This window comes from Mercenaria mercenaria, chromosome 12, assembly GCF_021730395.1.
Source record: "Mercenaria mercenaria strain notata chromosome 12, MADL_Memer_1, whole genome shotgun sequence".
Lineage (NCBI taxonomy): Eukaryota > Metazoa > Mollusca > Bivalvia > Venerida > Veneridae > Mercenaria > Mercenaria mercenaria.
The window spans coordinates 5206361-5223639 of NC_069372.1; the positions used below are offsets into that span (position 1 = coordinate 5206361).

Here is a 17279-nt window from a genome sequence, read left to right on the forward strand (position 1 = left end):
TTTCATGACTTGATTTCTAAATTTAATTCGCAAAGGCAGAAATTATTTCTATATCAAAATTTAACAAAGCAGTTTCCTTTAACGGCGCTCATTCGGAAATTTATTTAATTAGATATGATTAATAATTAAATCCGTTCTACATAAATTTACTTCTAAATCTAATTCGCATGTATTTCAATATCGTACTAAACAATTACTTTAAGCGGGTTTTATTTTAAAGCTTATCTATTTATAAATTATTCTTAATTAAGTGCATAAATTATTACACGACTTTTTCCCTAAATTTAATTCGCAAAGTCAGAAATTATTTAAATATAAAAATTTAACAAATCACTTGACTTTAACGGTGGTGATTTGAAAGTTTGTTTAATTTCGTATAATTAATAATTTAGTTTATTATACATTAATATACGTTTTAATCTAATTCGCATGGTCAGAAATTATTTCAATATCAAAATTCACAACAGTTTCATACATTCAATTAAAAGAACAAGCTAATTATATAAAAACAATCCGTCCAAGTAAGGAAATACTGACTCGAAGTTTCGTCAAATCATCTCGCGGCACTCGAATTGACTGATTTATTGTTTATTACAGACTCGGAGTCGCGCGGAGTGGCCATAAAATACCGGAAATCATTATAGTGTTACCTGTAAAATTTCGACTCGGAGTTCCGTCAAGTAATTTCTCGGAGTGACTCGACGAAATTCCGCTAAAGTAATAAAACTATAACAGTCGGTACTCCGAGTCAGAATTAGGCAGTACTCGGAGGAATTCCTCGCTATGCAAGATTTTTCCTTCGAGGAAAAACGGAAAGTGGGTTTTCCGCGTGAGCTGATCTGTATACATGTTTCTCCGTCTGTTCCTAGAACGTAGCCTTTCCGACATCTACATGTCGCTTTGTTCCCCTCAACCACACAATAATGAGAACAATCAAGATTACTTATGACCTTACAGGGATCTGAAACTGAAAATAATTAAATATTTGAAATAAAATGTAGAAAACCCTATTATAATAATTATTCTGAGAAACAACTGCCCCTTAAATGAAAGACGTCAAAGTTACGTCTAAGACGGTCTTAATAACTGTTAACACTATTTCATACAATATTTAAGTGCATTAATGTTAATATTTTCTAAAATACGTTTACTTTTTCCCCCGTTTTGCTCAGTAGGGAGAGTACAGATCTACAGATCACGAGGTCGTGAGTTCAATCCCCAAGCGAGTCGTATGTTCTCTGTGACGATTGATAAAAGACATTGATCATTCGGTAAAACAGGTTAGTATCGGAACTGACTGGTTAGGTTAACTGCCAGCTGTTATATAGCTGACTGAAAAGCTGTTAAATAACGGCTCTAAATCCAAAACAATGTGACCGGACTGAAGCAAACTTACTTTTACTGCATGATGTACGATCATCGTTTAAGGTATAGCCAAAGTGGCAGTAACAGCTGTAGAGACCAGGACTGTTCTTACACACTTGTTCACACTTAGCAATTCCAAGGTAACATTCGTCTATATCTAAAAAGTAGCCATCCATTTGCATGAGTGATATTATTTAGAAACGATAGCGCATATTTTCTTTAAGATTTAGGCGCATTGTTACAGTTCTAAAAATTCTGGATACCATATTTCAATATTATCATAACACAAAATGGCGTGCATAGTATAAGCTGAAGGGAAAATGAACACATTCGTTATTTCTATCACGTGCCTCAGACTGAAATAGATATTTCAAAGAATACAAGGAAACATAAAGTACCTGTGCAATGTGTTTTGTTGTGTCGTGTGAAACCGTCAAAACAATCACATGTATAACCACCGACAGTATTCGTACATTCCTGCATACAGCCATTCATGAGTGGATAAGAACATTCGTTCACATCTGAAATACATGACCACGACACTTAAAGGTAAAGTTTATAAAAGCATTGATAAATCTAAGCAATATATTTCAGAAACAAACACAATTACTACTTTCATCACTTCGTAAGATAAAAAGATATTTTTAGGTGAGATATCCTGAGATAAAGAGTATTTTATGCGTTAATTTTAACACTTTACTTTGGTACTGGTAATGGAAAACGAAAATACATTATATGTACATCTAATAACTAAATAGTACATAGTTGATTGTTATTGTATTTACCTTCACATTTACCATTACTCGTCTCCAGGTACCCATTTCTACAATTACATCTGTATGACCCGAGGTTATTGACACATATCTTCCTCGAGTCTTTGCAAATATCACCGACAAATTCACATTCATTAATATCGTCATTGCAACCGTCACCTTCCCAGCCTTTGGCACATATACAGCCTTTAGTTGGGTCGCATTTTATTGCGCCTTGGCCAGTGCAATCACATTCATTTGAGCAGTTTTTGCCCCAGTATTGAATATCACATGCTACAAAGTAGATTTCAACATAAAACGCATTTAGACAATAGTGCCAAGAGTTCATTTAATTAGTTGAATATTGAGCAGTAATGTTAAACTATTATAAAATAGAAGTTACCTCTCTCAGACAAAAATAATCACATTAAACGTAAAACTATAAATGCAAGGGGCAGTACGTTACGTGGTTGTTTTGGGCGAGAGAAATGGTTGCAAACTTTAAAAATGGCGGATATTTGCCCTCTAGCAAATGTTCACATTTTTTGTAAATTTGCACGTTCGCTTGTTTTTTAATCAGGTAATTGGGTTTCTACGGTATTTGAACTCTATGGATATGTGAACGCATCTGTTCTGTGTTTACGTCACACTCGGTTTTGCATTTTAGCGTCGTAGTTTTCGAATTGACGAAGTTATTGAAGATATAAAATGGTCATGACAGTGTTCTGATATCTGAATGGCGTATTTTCGCGGCATTTTAATTCTTATAATCAAACTAGCTTGTCTTGGGGCACTCGAACAAGACCAAACAACCAATAAGGAAGAATGATATAAATGTTTGTTTCTGCATGTTTCAATGATAATTCTATACCTAAATAAATCTTGTTCAAGCTCTTTTTAGTTGAAACCGTGCACTACAAGCAATTTCGGAAGCAAAGAGCCATGTGGCGGGTGTAAAAGTATCCCCTTACATGCCCTCTGTGGGCTGTATTTTCTGGTGGCTTGGGATCATGGAATACATTCATTTCACTATAACAGAACTCCGCTTAAGCCGGTGTTAGGGACGTGAGGAGTGTTGCACATTTCATTACCTCTCACCAACAGACTCAGTAAAACAGAATGTGTAAATAATGGAGGATAATCATGAAAAAAATAACTATCCACGTTTTCCTTCGTGATTCAATAAATAAAGATTTTTTAGGGGTATGCACATTGAAACGTAATATGTGACAAAAAGAACAAGCATATACGTCAGCCACAAATTAAAGTTACTTACTAACTTCAAGACCAGTTTCTGTTTGGTTGCAAATGGCGTTGTCAAATAAAAATTTGCGTCCGAAATTGGTTGAAGTACAAGTTTACAATTAAAAAGAGCATGAACAAGATCTTCTTTGAAACATGCAGAACCAAACTTTTATAAACTTCTTCACAATTAATTCAATCCAAAAACAGGCAATCTTTAAGAAAACTAGCAAGAAACGACGCCGTTCAAATATCAAAACGTAAACATAACCATTGTATACGTTCAATACCTTCGTCAATTAGAAATAAACGGCGCTGAAGCGCAGAATGTGACGCAAACACAGAACTGATGCGTGCACATATCCTTGGAGTTCAAAATAATATGGAAACCCACTTACCTGATGAAAAATAAGCAAGGAAACGTGCGATAATATATGTTTGCAACCATTTCGCTGGCTTGAAGCCTGTCTCTTGGTAAGAGCAGGTCATTGAAAAGGCTGTCAAATAAATTATATTTGAATTAATTATTTGACGTTTAGATCAGTCAGTTCGTTATTTTACACTTTATAACACGAAGCTCTGAACTGAATGACTAATTCAATGAATGAAGTAAATAAACAGAGAAACAAGTATAGTTACGTTTGCATGTTGTTGCATCCTGTAGTTGGTATCCTATGAAACATTCACATTTGAAACTGCCGACGGTATTTATGCAATTTTGAGGGCATACATTTCTCTTGCATTCGTTAATATCTGTGAAAGATTTGTCATAATTACTTGTAGTAAACATTTATACTCTTTAAATCGCCTTATCCATATGATGTCAGCGAATTGTTGCTTTTTAACAGAATCAACATGTTCATATTTACAGTGTCTTTATAGTGTGAAGTACTGTCATATGAATTACAATAAAATGAATTTACATGTACCTTCACATGCAGTGTTTGCTTCGTTCCACTCAAATCCGGCTTTGCAAAAACATGTTGCATGTCCTTCTTTTTTTGTGCAGTGGCTGTTTTTCTTTGAGCAATTCTCTTCTTCATTATTTGTGCATTTACTCCCTTTTATCGAATTGTAAATATAAAGAAAATATGTTGACCTGATAAGCCAATATCACGCTAATACATTTTGTGTGTCGGATAAAATCAGTAATAGTCATTGCCGACTTTAATGACACAAATTTAATAACTGGCACCATAAATTTTATCTATAGCTCAGTCTCTACGGATAACAATTCTGAAGTATATTTTCTACATATTTCTTTCATACTGATGTGTTTCAGAGTTATATGTGTGTCAACCCTAGAACACCTTAACGAAAAGAATAAGTTTACCTGCAGAGGTAAGGCAAGACCACACCGAAGTTTCAAAGTGGAATCCCGGATGACATTCGCATGTAAAACCACCTTCTGTATTGTTGCAAATTTGTGAGCAATTATGAAGTGCTTCATCACACTCATTTATGTCTTAAATAAATAGATAAAACAAGCTATTAAATCGGGTTGGTTAATGATTTTAATAATTTAAGTATAATAATATGACCTTAGATCTGCGAAAAAGAGTACTATACATCACTCTGTGTTTCTGCAATAAAGCCTAATTGTGATACAAACTTAATGTTACTATGTTAAATGAACTACAACGAAAACGAATTGGACTGACAATAACTCAGTGAAACAAAGGGACATTTAGCATGCCTTACCTCTACAATGGTTTGAATTTCTACTGTCAACTCTGTAACCTGCTCTACATGTGCATTTATAGCTACCTTCATTGTTGGTGCAGTTATGTTCACATAAACCAGTCAAACATTCATCAACATCTGATAAAAGAAAAACCTAATATGCAATCTCTTACATTAAATACGACCGATGGTGAAAGAGTCGGAATGCACACAATGATATTGCCTCTTTATACACTTTACAAAGTGCTATATATTTGATGATAATTGTTATAACTTGGTAAATATCGGCCAAAGTCATCCTTGCGTCGGCTACACATGTGTATATGCTATCAAAAAGATATTTACTAGGATACAGACAACACACAGTTTTATAATGATTAAAACTGAACTATTGCACTGTAGCAAAACTACAAAACATAAACACAGTTCATGCGGTTGTTATGATACAAACAAGTGGAAAACCACAGGTCGCCCAACACGACATAAACGGCAATGTTGCAGGCTCGGTTTGATTGAGCCTGTTCATGGACCGTAGTGGAAATGCAAGCTATAGTCCACACCCACCCGCTAGCCCCGGGTTGACCAGAACTCAACATTAACATATGGTATAAGTACTAGAATATAATTTAGAGACATCCGCAGATGTATTATATCATATATACATGCACACACCCAAACACTCTTCAGAAGTGTCGTTATCTGTTGCTATCGAAGTAAAACCAGGAGGACAAGTGCCACATCTGTATGTTCTACCAATTACCCGTCTTTCTTCGGCCGGTATGTTTGTACAGTTTCTTCCTAATGAACAAGGGTTTGTGGAACATGCTTCAAATTCATTTTCACAGTCTAGTCCTGAAATGATGAAACAAATATGTAACTGTAACTTACTCTGGATAAACAGCAGTAATGTATGGTGACTACAATGAAAGCAATGCAGTTCTTAACCAAACCTAGTTACATTAAACAGAGATAATACTTGGAAGGAAATGAAGCATATATACTTTTATTTATGAGAAATAGAATACAGAATCTAGTTTGCTAATCTATTTGTTTCGAAACAAAATAAACATCTTAAGTCATGTTAATGTTACCTCCGTACTCAGGGTCACATATACAGGTGGCGTATTTAAAATACTCCGTTTCTCTGGGGTCTTCCCTCGGAATGGCAGAGCAGCGACCGTGTCCATTACAACCAGTACACAGAAGGATGCTTATGATAAATGATGGAGACGAACGACCATTTATATTTCTCGCAGAAAAGCTGTATTAGATCCAAATCCATTATAGTGAACATTTTATCTTAGATGCTTTGTAACGTAAAATAATTCAAGTAGGCGAATCTCATTTTACATACATGTGTAGTTAACTGCATTAAAGTCCAAAACCTTTAAAAATGATAAAAGGACCATTTTCTGATCTTTTAAGTCGACAAGATGATCCTTGGTGAATTATTTGGGAAGACCTGAGACAACTCCGCTGCTTATAAAGTTTTTTATCGTAGGGTTCTGTGACTAGGTATTTTATCTTTTTAACGTTATGCATGAAAAAGCATACATAATTACTAAAGATAGGTTTTAGTAGAGTATCAAATAGGTCAACAATCAATGGTTTGAAGGAAAAAACTAGGTAAAACTAAAATCGAAGAAAAGTCTTGAATGAATTATGACATTTTCATTAGCGAACTTTATTTACAAACAGACAATTTTTGTGAAAAGTTTATTTCCATTGAATTTCACAAGGTGAACTTTTTTCAAAAAGCTTTTGTTTGAAAGACAACAATCGGTGCTGCCTATATATATGTGTGTCAAAGTATGAGACGAAAGTCTAGAAAAATGAGAAAGTCAAATAAAACAATACATAGTTAGATGCATGCTTGTTTTATCCTGTTTTGCAGTATTATTGAAATGAAATTGCATTGAAATGACATAGATAGGATTATGATGACAACAGGTGATAATTTTACAACATACGTTCTATAACAGGTTGTTTCCCATGAGTAAGTAAGAACGGTTTAGGGTAAATTTCAGTATTTATATACCACAGCTAAAATATTGCTTTTATATAAATAAGCCATTTATGAACAGTTACATACCGAAGATTTACAGGACTATCATCTTGCTGGAAATAAGTTACTGTTGACGATTCTTTATCATACTCGGCACTGGAATTGTTATCTATAAAATGTATATTGTTTCCTTCTTCTAGTGTTACGCTACAAGTTACGTTTTGACCGATTGTAATATTGACCGTGTCGCATCCTGTTAAAGTTGGCACCGTTTCGTCTGAAATATTACGTTTATTTCAAATACGTCATAATTAAAATCACTGTCTAAAGTCACACTCTACAAACTATAGTAATGTAAAGTTATGGAGAAAATAATTGTACATATGTCATGATTTCAAGATCATTTTAACTCGTTATAAAATTTTTAGAACAGAATTCACTAGTCAAAAATCATATAATCGTAGAATTATCTGTAATTCATTACATCAGTCTTTCTTTTTTGTCGTTTCTTTTCCCGCAACATTTTAATAAAAAAACAAAACTTGCCCATGTGATTTCTAATAGACTCAGTGTGTCCTTTAATTCGATTTGAATTTTCTGCAATCTCCGGTTTTTCTGTGAAAACAAAATCGAAGATGCACTCAATGTTTCGAGAACCGTTGCAAGCATTCTGCGCCTCAAGCACTTTACTGGAGTCGACTTCATCCAAAAACCTTGGAACATAGGTCTCATTATGGTAATCAAAATGTGTGTGTCCTTCGTTGTAAATGAATGCAGAGTTGTTTGGATTTATTTTCCCTGAAAATATTTCAAGAAGAAAAAAATGTATTTATGTATTAGCTGCTGTGATCTGTGAAGGTGGCCTTACCTGTTAGACTTTTGTCCTTGATCTTATTCATGTCTGAATAAATTTTGAAAAGGACTCTCGTATTCGTATGCGGAAGGTTTCTGTCAAAGAATTATTACATTGGAACAAGAGTTTCTCGCGATAGTTTTAAACAGAAAATGAAGAACAGACATAGTGGCTAGCTCTAATTCTCATTACAATGATAGGTTACCACGTTTCAACGGCCACGTACATGTTTTTCCATAGGCAAAAATCTCTCGCTCGGATATATTTGCATTGAGGACAGTCCTATTTGGCATAATGAAGTCATTCTCTGGGTTTTCATCGTAGTTACCAAGGAGACCTGTTGTCATATTATGCCACTTCTTCGCTACTGTAGTTATGAGTGACAGCATTTCAACACTCACGGATATGTTTAGAGATATATCTAAGGAAAATGAAAACGGTAATTATACGTTAATCATGTACGAATTTGATAGCAAGCTCTATTGAAATGATAAATCTGTTTCATTGCACAAAGGAAAGGAACTTATGCATGTGAGTGATAGTAAATCGAGTTACTAGTATTCTCAATCAAATAACAGCCTGTACAATGTTAATTGATAAAATATAGGGGCATACTTTATATTCTTATTCACACCACACATATATTTTGAACTTTGTTTCACTATATTCTAGCTCATATACCTTATTCAAATTAACACCTCCATGCGAATACATTCAAGAACGGAATCTAGTAAAACTAGTGATCTAAAAACTTGCAGGTTATTTACGAATAGAAGGTCAAATAAAAATGTTATGTTTTCTAATATCTCTTCGTATGATGTCACATATTTATATTTATCTTGCCTCCTACAAGTTTCTTGCATTTCTATTGGTCAATAGACGTCACGTGGAGACAGGATATATTCCATATCCTGCTAGTATATTTCAGATATGAATTTTGATTAAAACAAAATGGCTGCCACACTGCAGGCTTAATTAAATCAAGCCAGTTTATTTATTAGCTCCAGTGATAGTATCGTTTCCGAGAGTAAATTTAGTGTTTTCTTGCCGATTTCATGCTACTTAATTTGAGGCTCATGAAGTTTGAGAAAAGTTAGCCGTAAAAGCGGAATAACTCTGTATGGAATACACGGACGTTGAAATCTTGTTTTGGACGTTTAATAGTTAAATCATCGTGAAATAAAGGAATTGACATATTTGTTACTCAGCAGTTTGTTTTAGGATCATTTAATCTACGTGCAAGATAAATGATTTAACAGGAAACGGGACGAAAGCCGAAGTATCAAGACATTTATGACATCCTGGTATCCGGTAACGTTCGAAGGGATGGAACAAGAAGTTTTTTAGTGTTTCTAATCTAAACCAGTTCATAACCTGTGTAAATGAGCTTTTGTGTTTTGTGATTTAACCAAAACACAGGCCATTGTGCATTTTATGGCTGGTGTAAATCAACTAGTGATGACCAAACAAATGATTTGTAGGATTCCAGTCAGCACTGTAAGTAGCTTTGTTAATTTACAAAATGTGTTGATTATAGCATGTAAGTAAAGGGTAGTCGGCAAGATAAAATCGTTACACTGCTTGTTGGTGACAGGACACGGGATATACGCTGTCTCGAAAATCCATATCAGACTCGAGTTTCGCTCTCGCCTGATATGGATTTCCTCGACAACGTATATCCCGTATCCTGTCACCAACAAGCTGTGTAACTAATATTATTTTCGCAGAGACAAAAACACGTTTATGACGAGTCATTATAATGTTTTATCGTAATCATTGTGTTTTGTATGTCGCAATGAAACTGACCTAGAAGAAATGGATGGTTAAATGTAACTGAATAATATTCAGATTGTTCTCTAATAGGTGTGTAAATGGATAATGTTAAATATTTATAATAAAAAGTTAAAATACACAAAATCAGGGTAATGTATTCTTTATGATATCGCATATCTTTTTCGGTTAATTTAAATATCGCCGCCAATGTTAATTTGCAGTGAGCAATATTTTGCAAAAACGCCTAGTACTTCTAGAAGGAGTTCAAACTTAAACAAGAATTCAAATAAAAGATTGTTGTTACCGAAGTATTTACAGTGCTTGTCACTATTAAATCTAAAGATATTGTCTTCCAAGCATGAGCTTTGAGGGGAATTTTCCAATCGAAAACGGTCCGTTTCCATCGGAAAAGCACCTTTCCATGGGAACATTATTATTCCTGGGAAAAGTAAGGGAATGGGAATATAGTTATTTCTTTTTTCAGCTTAGATAAATAAACAATCGCAATTTGCATTTAGTTAAGAACTTTTCATTGAATATTTTGTAAAATAAAATGAAGAAATTACGAAATTCAATTTTCCCTTGGGAAAAATTTCCCACGGAAATCTTATGATTCGGTGACAAAATAATACACCGTTAGGTATATGACATTTGAACATATCAACAGACGAAAGAAAACTTCTGTTATATTTGCTATTCTAAAGTTGTTCTTTTACAAGTAAAGTAAAGATCAAAAGTGTTTACCACTCAATGGGAAATGGACATTCAAAGCCCCATCCCTTTTAGATATGATAAGGTTGCCCTCGTCTGAAGTATAAGTCCACGGATGTTCAGTGTTTGTGTGATTCCTGAATTTGCTGGTTAGATCTAGGTAATTACCATACAGACTTATACCTTGAGTGAAAAATTCATAGTGTAAATTTTAACATGCTATGTTACAACAGTTGTAGTTTAAAGGAAGTAATGTAATTCATTTTTAACAGTTAACGGAACAAAATCAAAAGTATGTTGCATTATTGGGTTTATCATTATTTTATCATTTTTTATAATGACAGTTGCTAGTAATACTGAAAAGTTTATATATATATTAGATAATCAATTACCATTTTGTGCATTGTTTAATTCCACGTGAACAGAAGCATTTGACGAATCCTTTGCTGCAAATGCACAAAAAACAGTTGCATACGACAATTCCCCGTTTTTCTTTTTAGCGCGCTCAGTTCTTGCTTGAAGTTCAAATGTAACATTGTCAGTGTCTAATTGTAGAAGGGTATACTCTCCCAGACCATTAAAGGTAAAATTCATTCCATCTAGAGTCCGAAAGTGCGGATCTCCCCAAAAGGCTCCTTGAAAAGGACAGATATATTGATACGTTAGACTTTTAAACTCAGTATAGCACCATGACGAATGTGTTGTAATACTTTTCCTTTGAAAATGTATACTTGTACTACTCATTAATACCAATTTTTATTTTTAAAGCACCGAATATAAATGGTTATAAGCAACTTTCATCCCTGATCATGCTGATGGTTTATTTTTCCTTTCAGAATGATTTCAAAGTATGATGCAAAATGATATGGATATAATATTCATCCCTAATATATTATATATTTCTTAAATATTAATATATATAAATGTATGGATATATATATATAATATATTATATATAATATATATATATATTATATATATATATATATATATATATATATATATATATATATATATATATATATATATAATATATATATATATATATATAAGTGACGGTTTACAAAACACAAGTATAAGAAATGGAATAAATGTAAACCAAAGTCATATGATGATTGTTTGTAGCAAGCTCCAGTCGGGTGTAACTCGTAGTAAAGGTCACAATATTTTGAAAGTTCGCAGCATTTTTGTTTTGGAATAACATCATGTTCAAAATGTTCTGGCAAAAACTTCTGTGGATGATAGCGATAAAATCCACCAGCAACAGGGCGATGTGATATCCAGGACCAGGTAGATAAATCATAGCAACATGACTGGAATTAAACGTAATATTACAGACCTAAAGAATTATTAAATTGATTGTAATTATATTCAAAAATTATTTCATGAATTATACTAGTTTTCATTTTTTCATTACAGAGCGTTACGAACACAACAAATTTGTATAACATATTGTTATATAAATAGTTTTACCAACCTTTCCGTAAGGCTGATACATTTGACCGGGAAACATGTCGACACAAGTGTAAGGGTTTTTGCTCTGTCGCTGTATATTCCAAAACCAGGGATCATATCGAGAAAGCCATATATCACATGGACATTGTGGCAGTCGGCTTGCTATAATCCTCGTGCTTTCCTTTTCTTTCCGGTTTTTATTGTACCACTTGATACAATCAACGGCAAAATTAGGATTACTTTCACCGTCTTTTGTCAAATGCTTGAAAACCAATCCCGCAACGCCTGTGTTATGAATGATTATCTTTTACAAACATTATTTTAAAAGAAAATTCAAAACAAATAAATAAATATTAATATGAGCCTATCTGGTATTTACCCTTTAAGCTTGTTAAATAACTGATGATCGTGGAGTCCTTTAGACTTAGCTGTTATGAAAATTTATGAAGTTTAATCTAAATCAATCAATATTCTCATTCATTAATGTCCAGAAATCCACGAATTCTCAATCCCTACAGAAAAACTATTTTGGAAGAAACAGATAGAGTTTCAGAGTTTCATGTTCACTGAATTAAATCATTTTGCATTATACTATAAAGTCAATGATTTTTCTTGATAAACGAAACACCTAAAAGAAACTTAATTCATGCCCGAAAGAAGTAGGAACATAAAGGTACATGTACCATCGAATGACCCAGGAATACTTTGTTTCAATACATCAAGCGAAAGAATTTGCTCGGAGAACGAAAACGGGTGGGTGTACAACTGCAAACTATTTATAGTATATCCGACCCAGATATGTGGTGAACCTCCTTTGTATCTCCACTGCATGAGACCTTGTCCGTAAATAAACAATGTGAATGTTGACGAGCCATCTGATGCAAGCACCGCTTGAAAGGTGGATGTCTGAAACATTTGCCAACAGGTCTGACTTAAGTGTATGTTTGTTATTTATGGATCATTACATTATTCTGATTTCTTCATCAATGTGATCTACTGTCATTTCACGGAAAGAGTGAAATGTGTTTGAATGTAACTTTGAAAACATTTATTATACGAGTAAATTGAATAGCTAACCTTATCTTTGTCATACTCTATGCCTAAGGGTTTCATAGAATCCCATGTTGCCAACAGAACGAAACTTGTTTCAAATGATTTGACAGCTCCCATTTTCCTTATCGTGTGTTCTATTTTCTTAATCAACTTTTTATCAGCTTCAAGTTTTGAAAATAATATGTGTATGTCATACGTCCTGTAATAAACATTTCCTGACAATATGTCAATCGGTGCATAAAAATGGCGCCACTATAGATCTGTTTCCGAAATCCGATAAACTATTTCTGTCCTTAGGTGGAGTTGGGTTTTCATATCTTTTGCCAAAACTTATGAGTCCATTTGAACATACCTGCAAAAGACAATTTGAATGACGACAATCTTTATAATTAAAATTATCTGAACACGTGTAACACATGTAAATATAACTTAAAACTTATAAAAACACAGTTTATGTGATTCAATGTAACAATCTTAAGATAATAGACAGGACACGTGTAGCATGAACTTAAGTGTAGCTCCTCATGCATGTTATTATAAATAGGTATCCCTGGAGTAAATGTTATTTTGGGTACAATCTTACGATTAAGGGGACGCATACTTTGAAATTAGAAAAAAAGTGGGTGGGGTATGATAAAATTTACCTGCAAAAAAGTACAAGGTTTTGGTACATGAAATGGATACTGTTTCAACTATTATAAGTACACAAATGATTGCTCACTAAAATAAAACTGAGAAAACTGAAAGAAGAAAGTTATTGTTGAATTACATAAGACTTATTGTGTACATTCAAAGTCAACAATTAAGACTTTTTGGTGCGAAAATAATAGTGCTTCACCTTGTCCAAACATTTATCAATGTCCTACAGATTCTAATTTAAAGAAAGAATGTGAAATATGGTCACTGTCTTGCTTTTCATTTCGCATATGTAAGCTAAAACACATTATTTCGTTTGTTTACAAAGTAGTGCATAAGAAAAGAACGGTGGTCAAGGAATGCCACATTCCAAAACTAAAAGAGTATATTCCCCTTAATACATTAAACATTTATCGTTACAGAAGTCTAGTGGCTTACAATAAGGGCCTAGAAATGTTGCCATTATTAATTTTTAACTTGGTATTCATGAACTACAATGCACTTAAATATCAAAACACATTCAACAAACTTTTGAAAATGTATTGTCTTAAAAATCCCTAAAATAAGGTATGAAATTTGGTTGAGAGGTCCAATCAATGTGTATATGTGCAAAAGTAACATTCTAATCTTGTTCACAAAAGTTACTAATACACAGCAGGCACGTCAATGATCAAAACTGGACGAATATACAGTTATCCTCACTTTAATGTCATTTATAATTTGTCCTTGAATTCTCCACCATACTTTTCATAACTCTGTTTGCACGAGTTGCACGAGAATGCTGTCATTCACGTAAAAAATGGGGTCAAATAAGTTGTAAATGCAATATCATCTAAACGTAATTAATGGATTATGCTGTTCAAGATAAACTTTATCTCATAACGTAACGAACATGTATAATGTTGTAACAACAACTTTACTTACACTGATTTAAGTAGCAGTCAGTTTATAAGTGACTTTATTGATTCATTTTGTGTTTTGTTATTGTTTTCAAAAAGTATAACGGAAGTGCCTCACAACTGAAGCGGAAACCAGTTTGATGCGCAAAGTAGTCCAATGTAAGTAATATTTTTTGACAAATGTCCACAGAAATTAATAATTTTCTAATATTAAAGACGAATATCTGAATAGGATTCATTATTTGATAAGAAATTATAATCGTCGACATGTTTTTTTTTAAAATCGTACACGTGCTGACACCTAAGTTGTCTCCCGTTGTTTATTAGAGTTACCTTTCGTCCGGCGCAGTAATACATTTGCAGTGAATCGCCGAGAAGTCGTGGGAAAATTAAAAACCATGTAAATAAACTAAAATTAACCACTTTTTCAAGATGAATTTCAAGTGATCGCCATTATGCATTTAACCCGCCTGACCTGTGTAGCATCTTAGATATCTGTTCTAAGGTATTCATTGTGTAGAATGTCATGTTAAGCGCTTGCAATGCTAATCCCACTCTGATTTTTTTTGTTTACATTTTTATCAATGAGAAATATGGCGTCCATCCCGAGCTGAAATGACGTGGCGTTAAATTTTTACATGTTTAAGCAAACCTGGTGTGTTAGAAAGAAAATCTCATCCCTTCAACATTATTTGGAACACTGTTATTGTAAAAAACCTGTTTTTTCCTTATACAAAAGCTTAATATTTTGTGTTGAATGTACTTTCACAAAGACCTCTGTTTTCCTGTTACATTCATAGTACCACATCCTTATCCAAAAAATACTGAATATTACAGGTGTCCATCAGTATTATATCAGTTTAGGAATATGTTTTTTATTTTCCCACCATCGATTTCTTGATTATGCACCCCTTCCGCATTTCTGTATGAACTGTGAATGTAGCAATATGCGTCCCCTTAAGATAGTATATAGCACACATGTAGCATAAACTTACGTGTAGGTCCTTATTCAATTTATCATAAATAGGTATCCCTGGAGCAAATGTTATTTTTGGACCGCACACCTCGTTTTTCGATAACACATAGTCACCGTTGTCTTTTCCGTACGGAAAAAGTGGCACTGAAATCAAATTCAAACCTTTCAATGAGATATAACGCTGCATTTACCAACTGAAATGCATATTTTTGACACATAGCTATGATGTGCAGCTTAGAGTATCAAAGATAAAATTGGCAGACTATCAGATTCAAAAGAATTCTTTTAACTTAGACAAATTAACATTATCAATTATTTTGGTAAAACTACCGATGGATCTAATGAACGTTTGTTGAAGGCATAGAATACTAGGGATTTATGGCTACTTGAACATCACGTTTAGCATAAAATAGAACGTGTGCCATTAGTCATGAAAAACGTGCATCTTTTTTATAGAAGAAATACTAGAAAACACTTTTCCTGGTGACAGATCTAGAAAAGTTTATACCAGTACCCTATTAATATTTCAGACAAAATGTTTCTCGTATGACTGCTGTTTTTCAAGGAATTTTAAAACTGTCAGAGATATATCGCGTGAATAAAAATTGTTCAAGGTGGTGTAAACAGTTTTAGAAAATTAAATTAGAGCTTTTTGTACTATATAGAACAGAAAGTGAACGTTGAAAAAAGATAAAGTTATAAATCATTTGTACAATAAGATCTTATAAATAGATATCACTCACTGGCGTCACATGTGTCGGTTTCGTTATCATGTATTCCCGTTTTGCAAGCGCAGACTTCTTGATCACACACAGCTCCCTTAGTCGTACAGTATTCAGTACTTGAACAAGGTTCTCCAATTGAAGCTATACAAATTAATTAGCTTGATGGATATATATCAAACAAATGTAAAGAAATGTCAGGAATAAATATTACGAACGATTGATATGCTTAAACAATAATGTCTGAACTTTGTTTATTTCACATGGTAAATTACTTTTTATTTTATAACAAACAACATTTGATAAATGTATCAAAATATTTCAGCTTTGTACCGAAAAAATGCTTTAAAATCTAAACTTACCTAGTTATTATGACTTGATAATACGTTTGCAAAGTAACCTCATTATATATAACGACACAATTTATAAATATTGAACTTCTGAAATTTCATACGTTATTATTTATTCACTAATTATAAAAAGATATTTAGAGAGCGAGTGCTTTCGCTGTTTCATCATAATATTAAAAAGTTCTTTTATCGCCGCTATGAATGATAACTTATAAACAAGGGAAAAGTCCATAACTTATGTTTTGTAAAAACGTGTAAAAACGAACAAAATATCGGTAAGTACAAATGCAAAGACTTGCAGTAATACATTTGGAATGAGAAAATTCAGGCAAATATGTGTGATAATGATTTTGTTAAATACCTTTGTCTACACACTGCGGTGGGAAACCACTCCATTTTCCGTTACTTTGACAAAATATCGTTCTCTCACCAACCAGAATTGTGTCGGATGGACAGCTAAATCTGATGGTAGCATTGTATTTAGTTCCCTCATCGTGGTTCCAGAAATCATTAAAAGGGTAGTTCAACGGTTTTCCACAATCTAATAATTATGTCAAAATGATATAGTAACTAATCGATGTTGTTCCGAAACCTCGCTTGCGGTTGGGAATTATTTCATGTGAGGAAGCCACCCTTATTGATTAAGGATTGTCGGTGGTTTAGCCTGAGGTCCGACTAAAATATAGGCCAGAGGAACATTTGGTTTCTTCTTCTATCATCAAAAGACATGAATTCGTTATATAACCTATTACTGTTTTGATTATACCCGACAGAAAACAATAATGAAGATTATCTTTATACGCC

The 17279-nt window shown here is 33.3% G+C and overlaps 1 protein-coding gene across 1 annotated transcript; it reads right to left on the reverse strand.

The window, feature by feature from the left end:
* Positions 1–9: 9 nt before the first annotated feature.
* Positions 10–17122, reverse strand: LOC123534623 (mucin-like protein). Its single transcript, XM_053518914.1, has 22 exons — positions 16837–17122; positions 16147–16269; positions 15423–15547; positions 12917–13244; positions 12523–12745; positions 11862–12124; positions 11484–11697; positions 10777–11019; positions 10418–10567; positions 8127–8321; positions 7594–7845; positions 7135–7324; positions 6134–6303; positions 5715–5894; positions 5061–5180; positions 4693–4824; positions 4289–4420; positions 3999–4112; positions 2151–2411; positions 1764–1886; positions 1397–1522; positions 10–967 (listed from the first exon to the last, which is right to left on the reverse strand). Exons 4-22 carry the CDS (start codon positions 13007–13009, stop codon positions 639–641), a joined length of 3510 nt encoding a protein of 1169 aa, XP_053374889.1. The 5' UTR covers positions 13010–13244; positions 15423–15547; positions 16147–16269; positions 16837–17122; the 3' UTR covers positions 10–638.
* Positions 17123–17279: the final 157 nt, after the last annotated feature.

Excerpts from the sequence above, each read along its gene's own strand:
- LOC123534623 (XM_053518914.1), bottom strand. The coding sequence starts at position 13,009 with ATGGGAGCTGTCAAATCATTTGAAACAAGTTTCGTTCTGTTGGCAACA. Across the intron at positions 12,125-12,522 it reads TATTCCTGGGTCATTCGATG|GCGTTGCGGGATTGGTTTTC; the intron begins GTACATGTACCT and ends TTCATAACACAG. Across the intron at positions 5,181-5,714 it reads CACTTCTGAAGAGTGTTTGG|ATGTTGATGAATGTTTGACT; the intron begins GTGTGTGCATGT and ends TTCTTTTATCAG.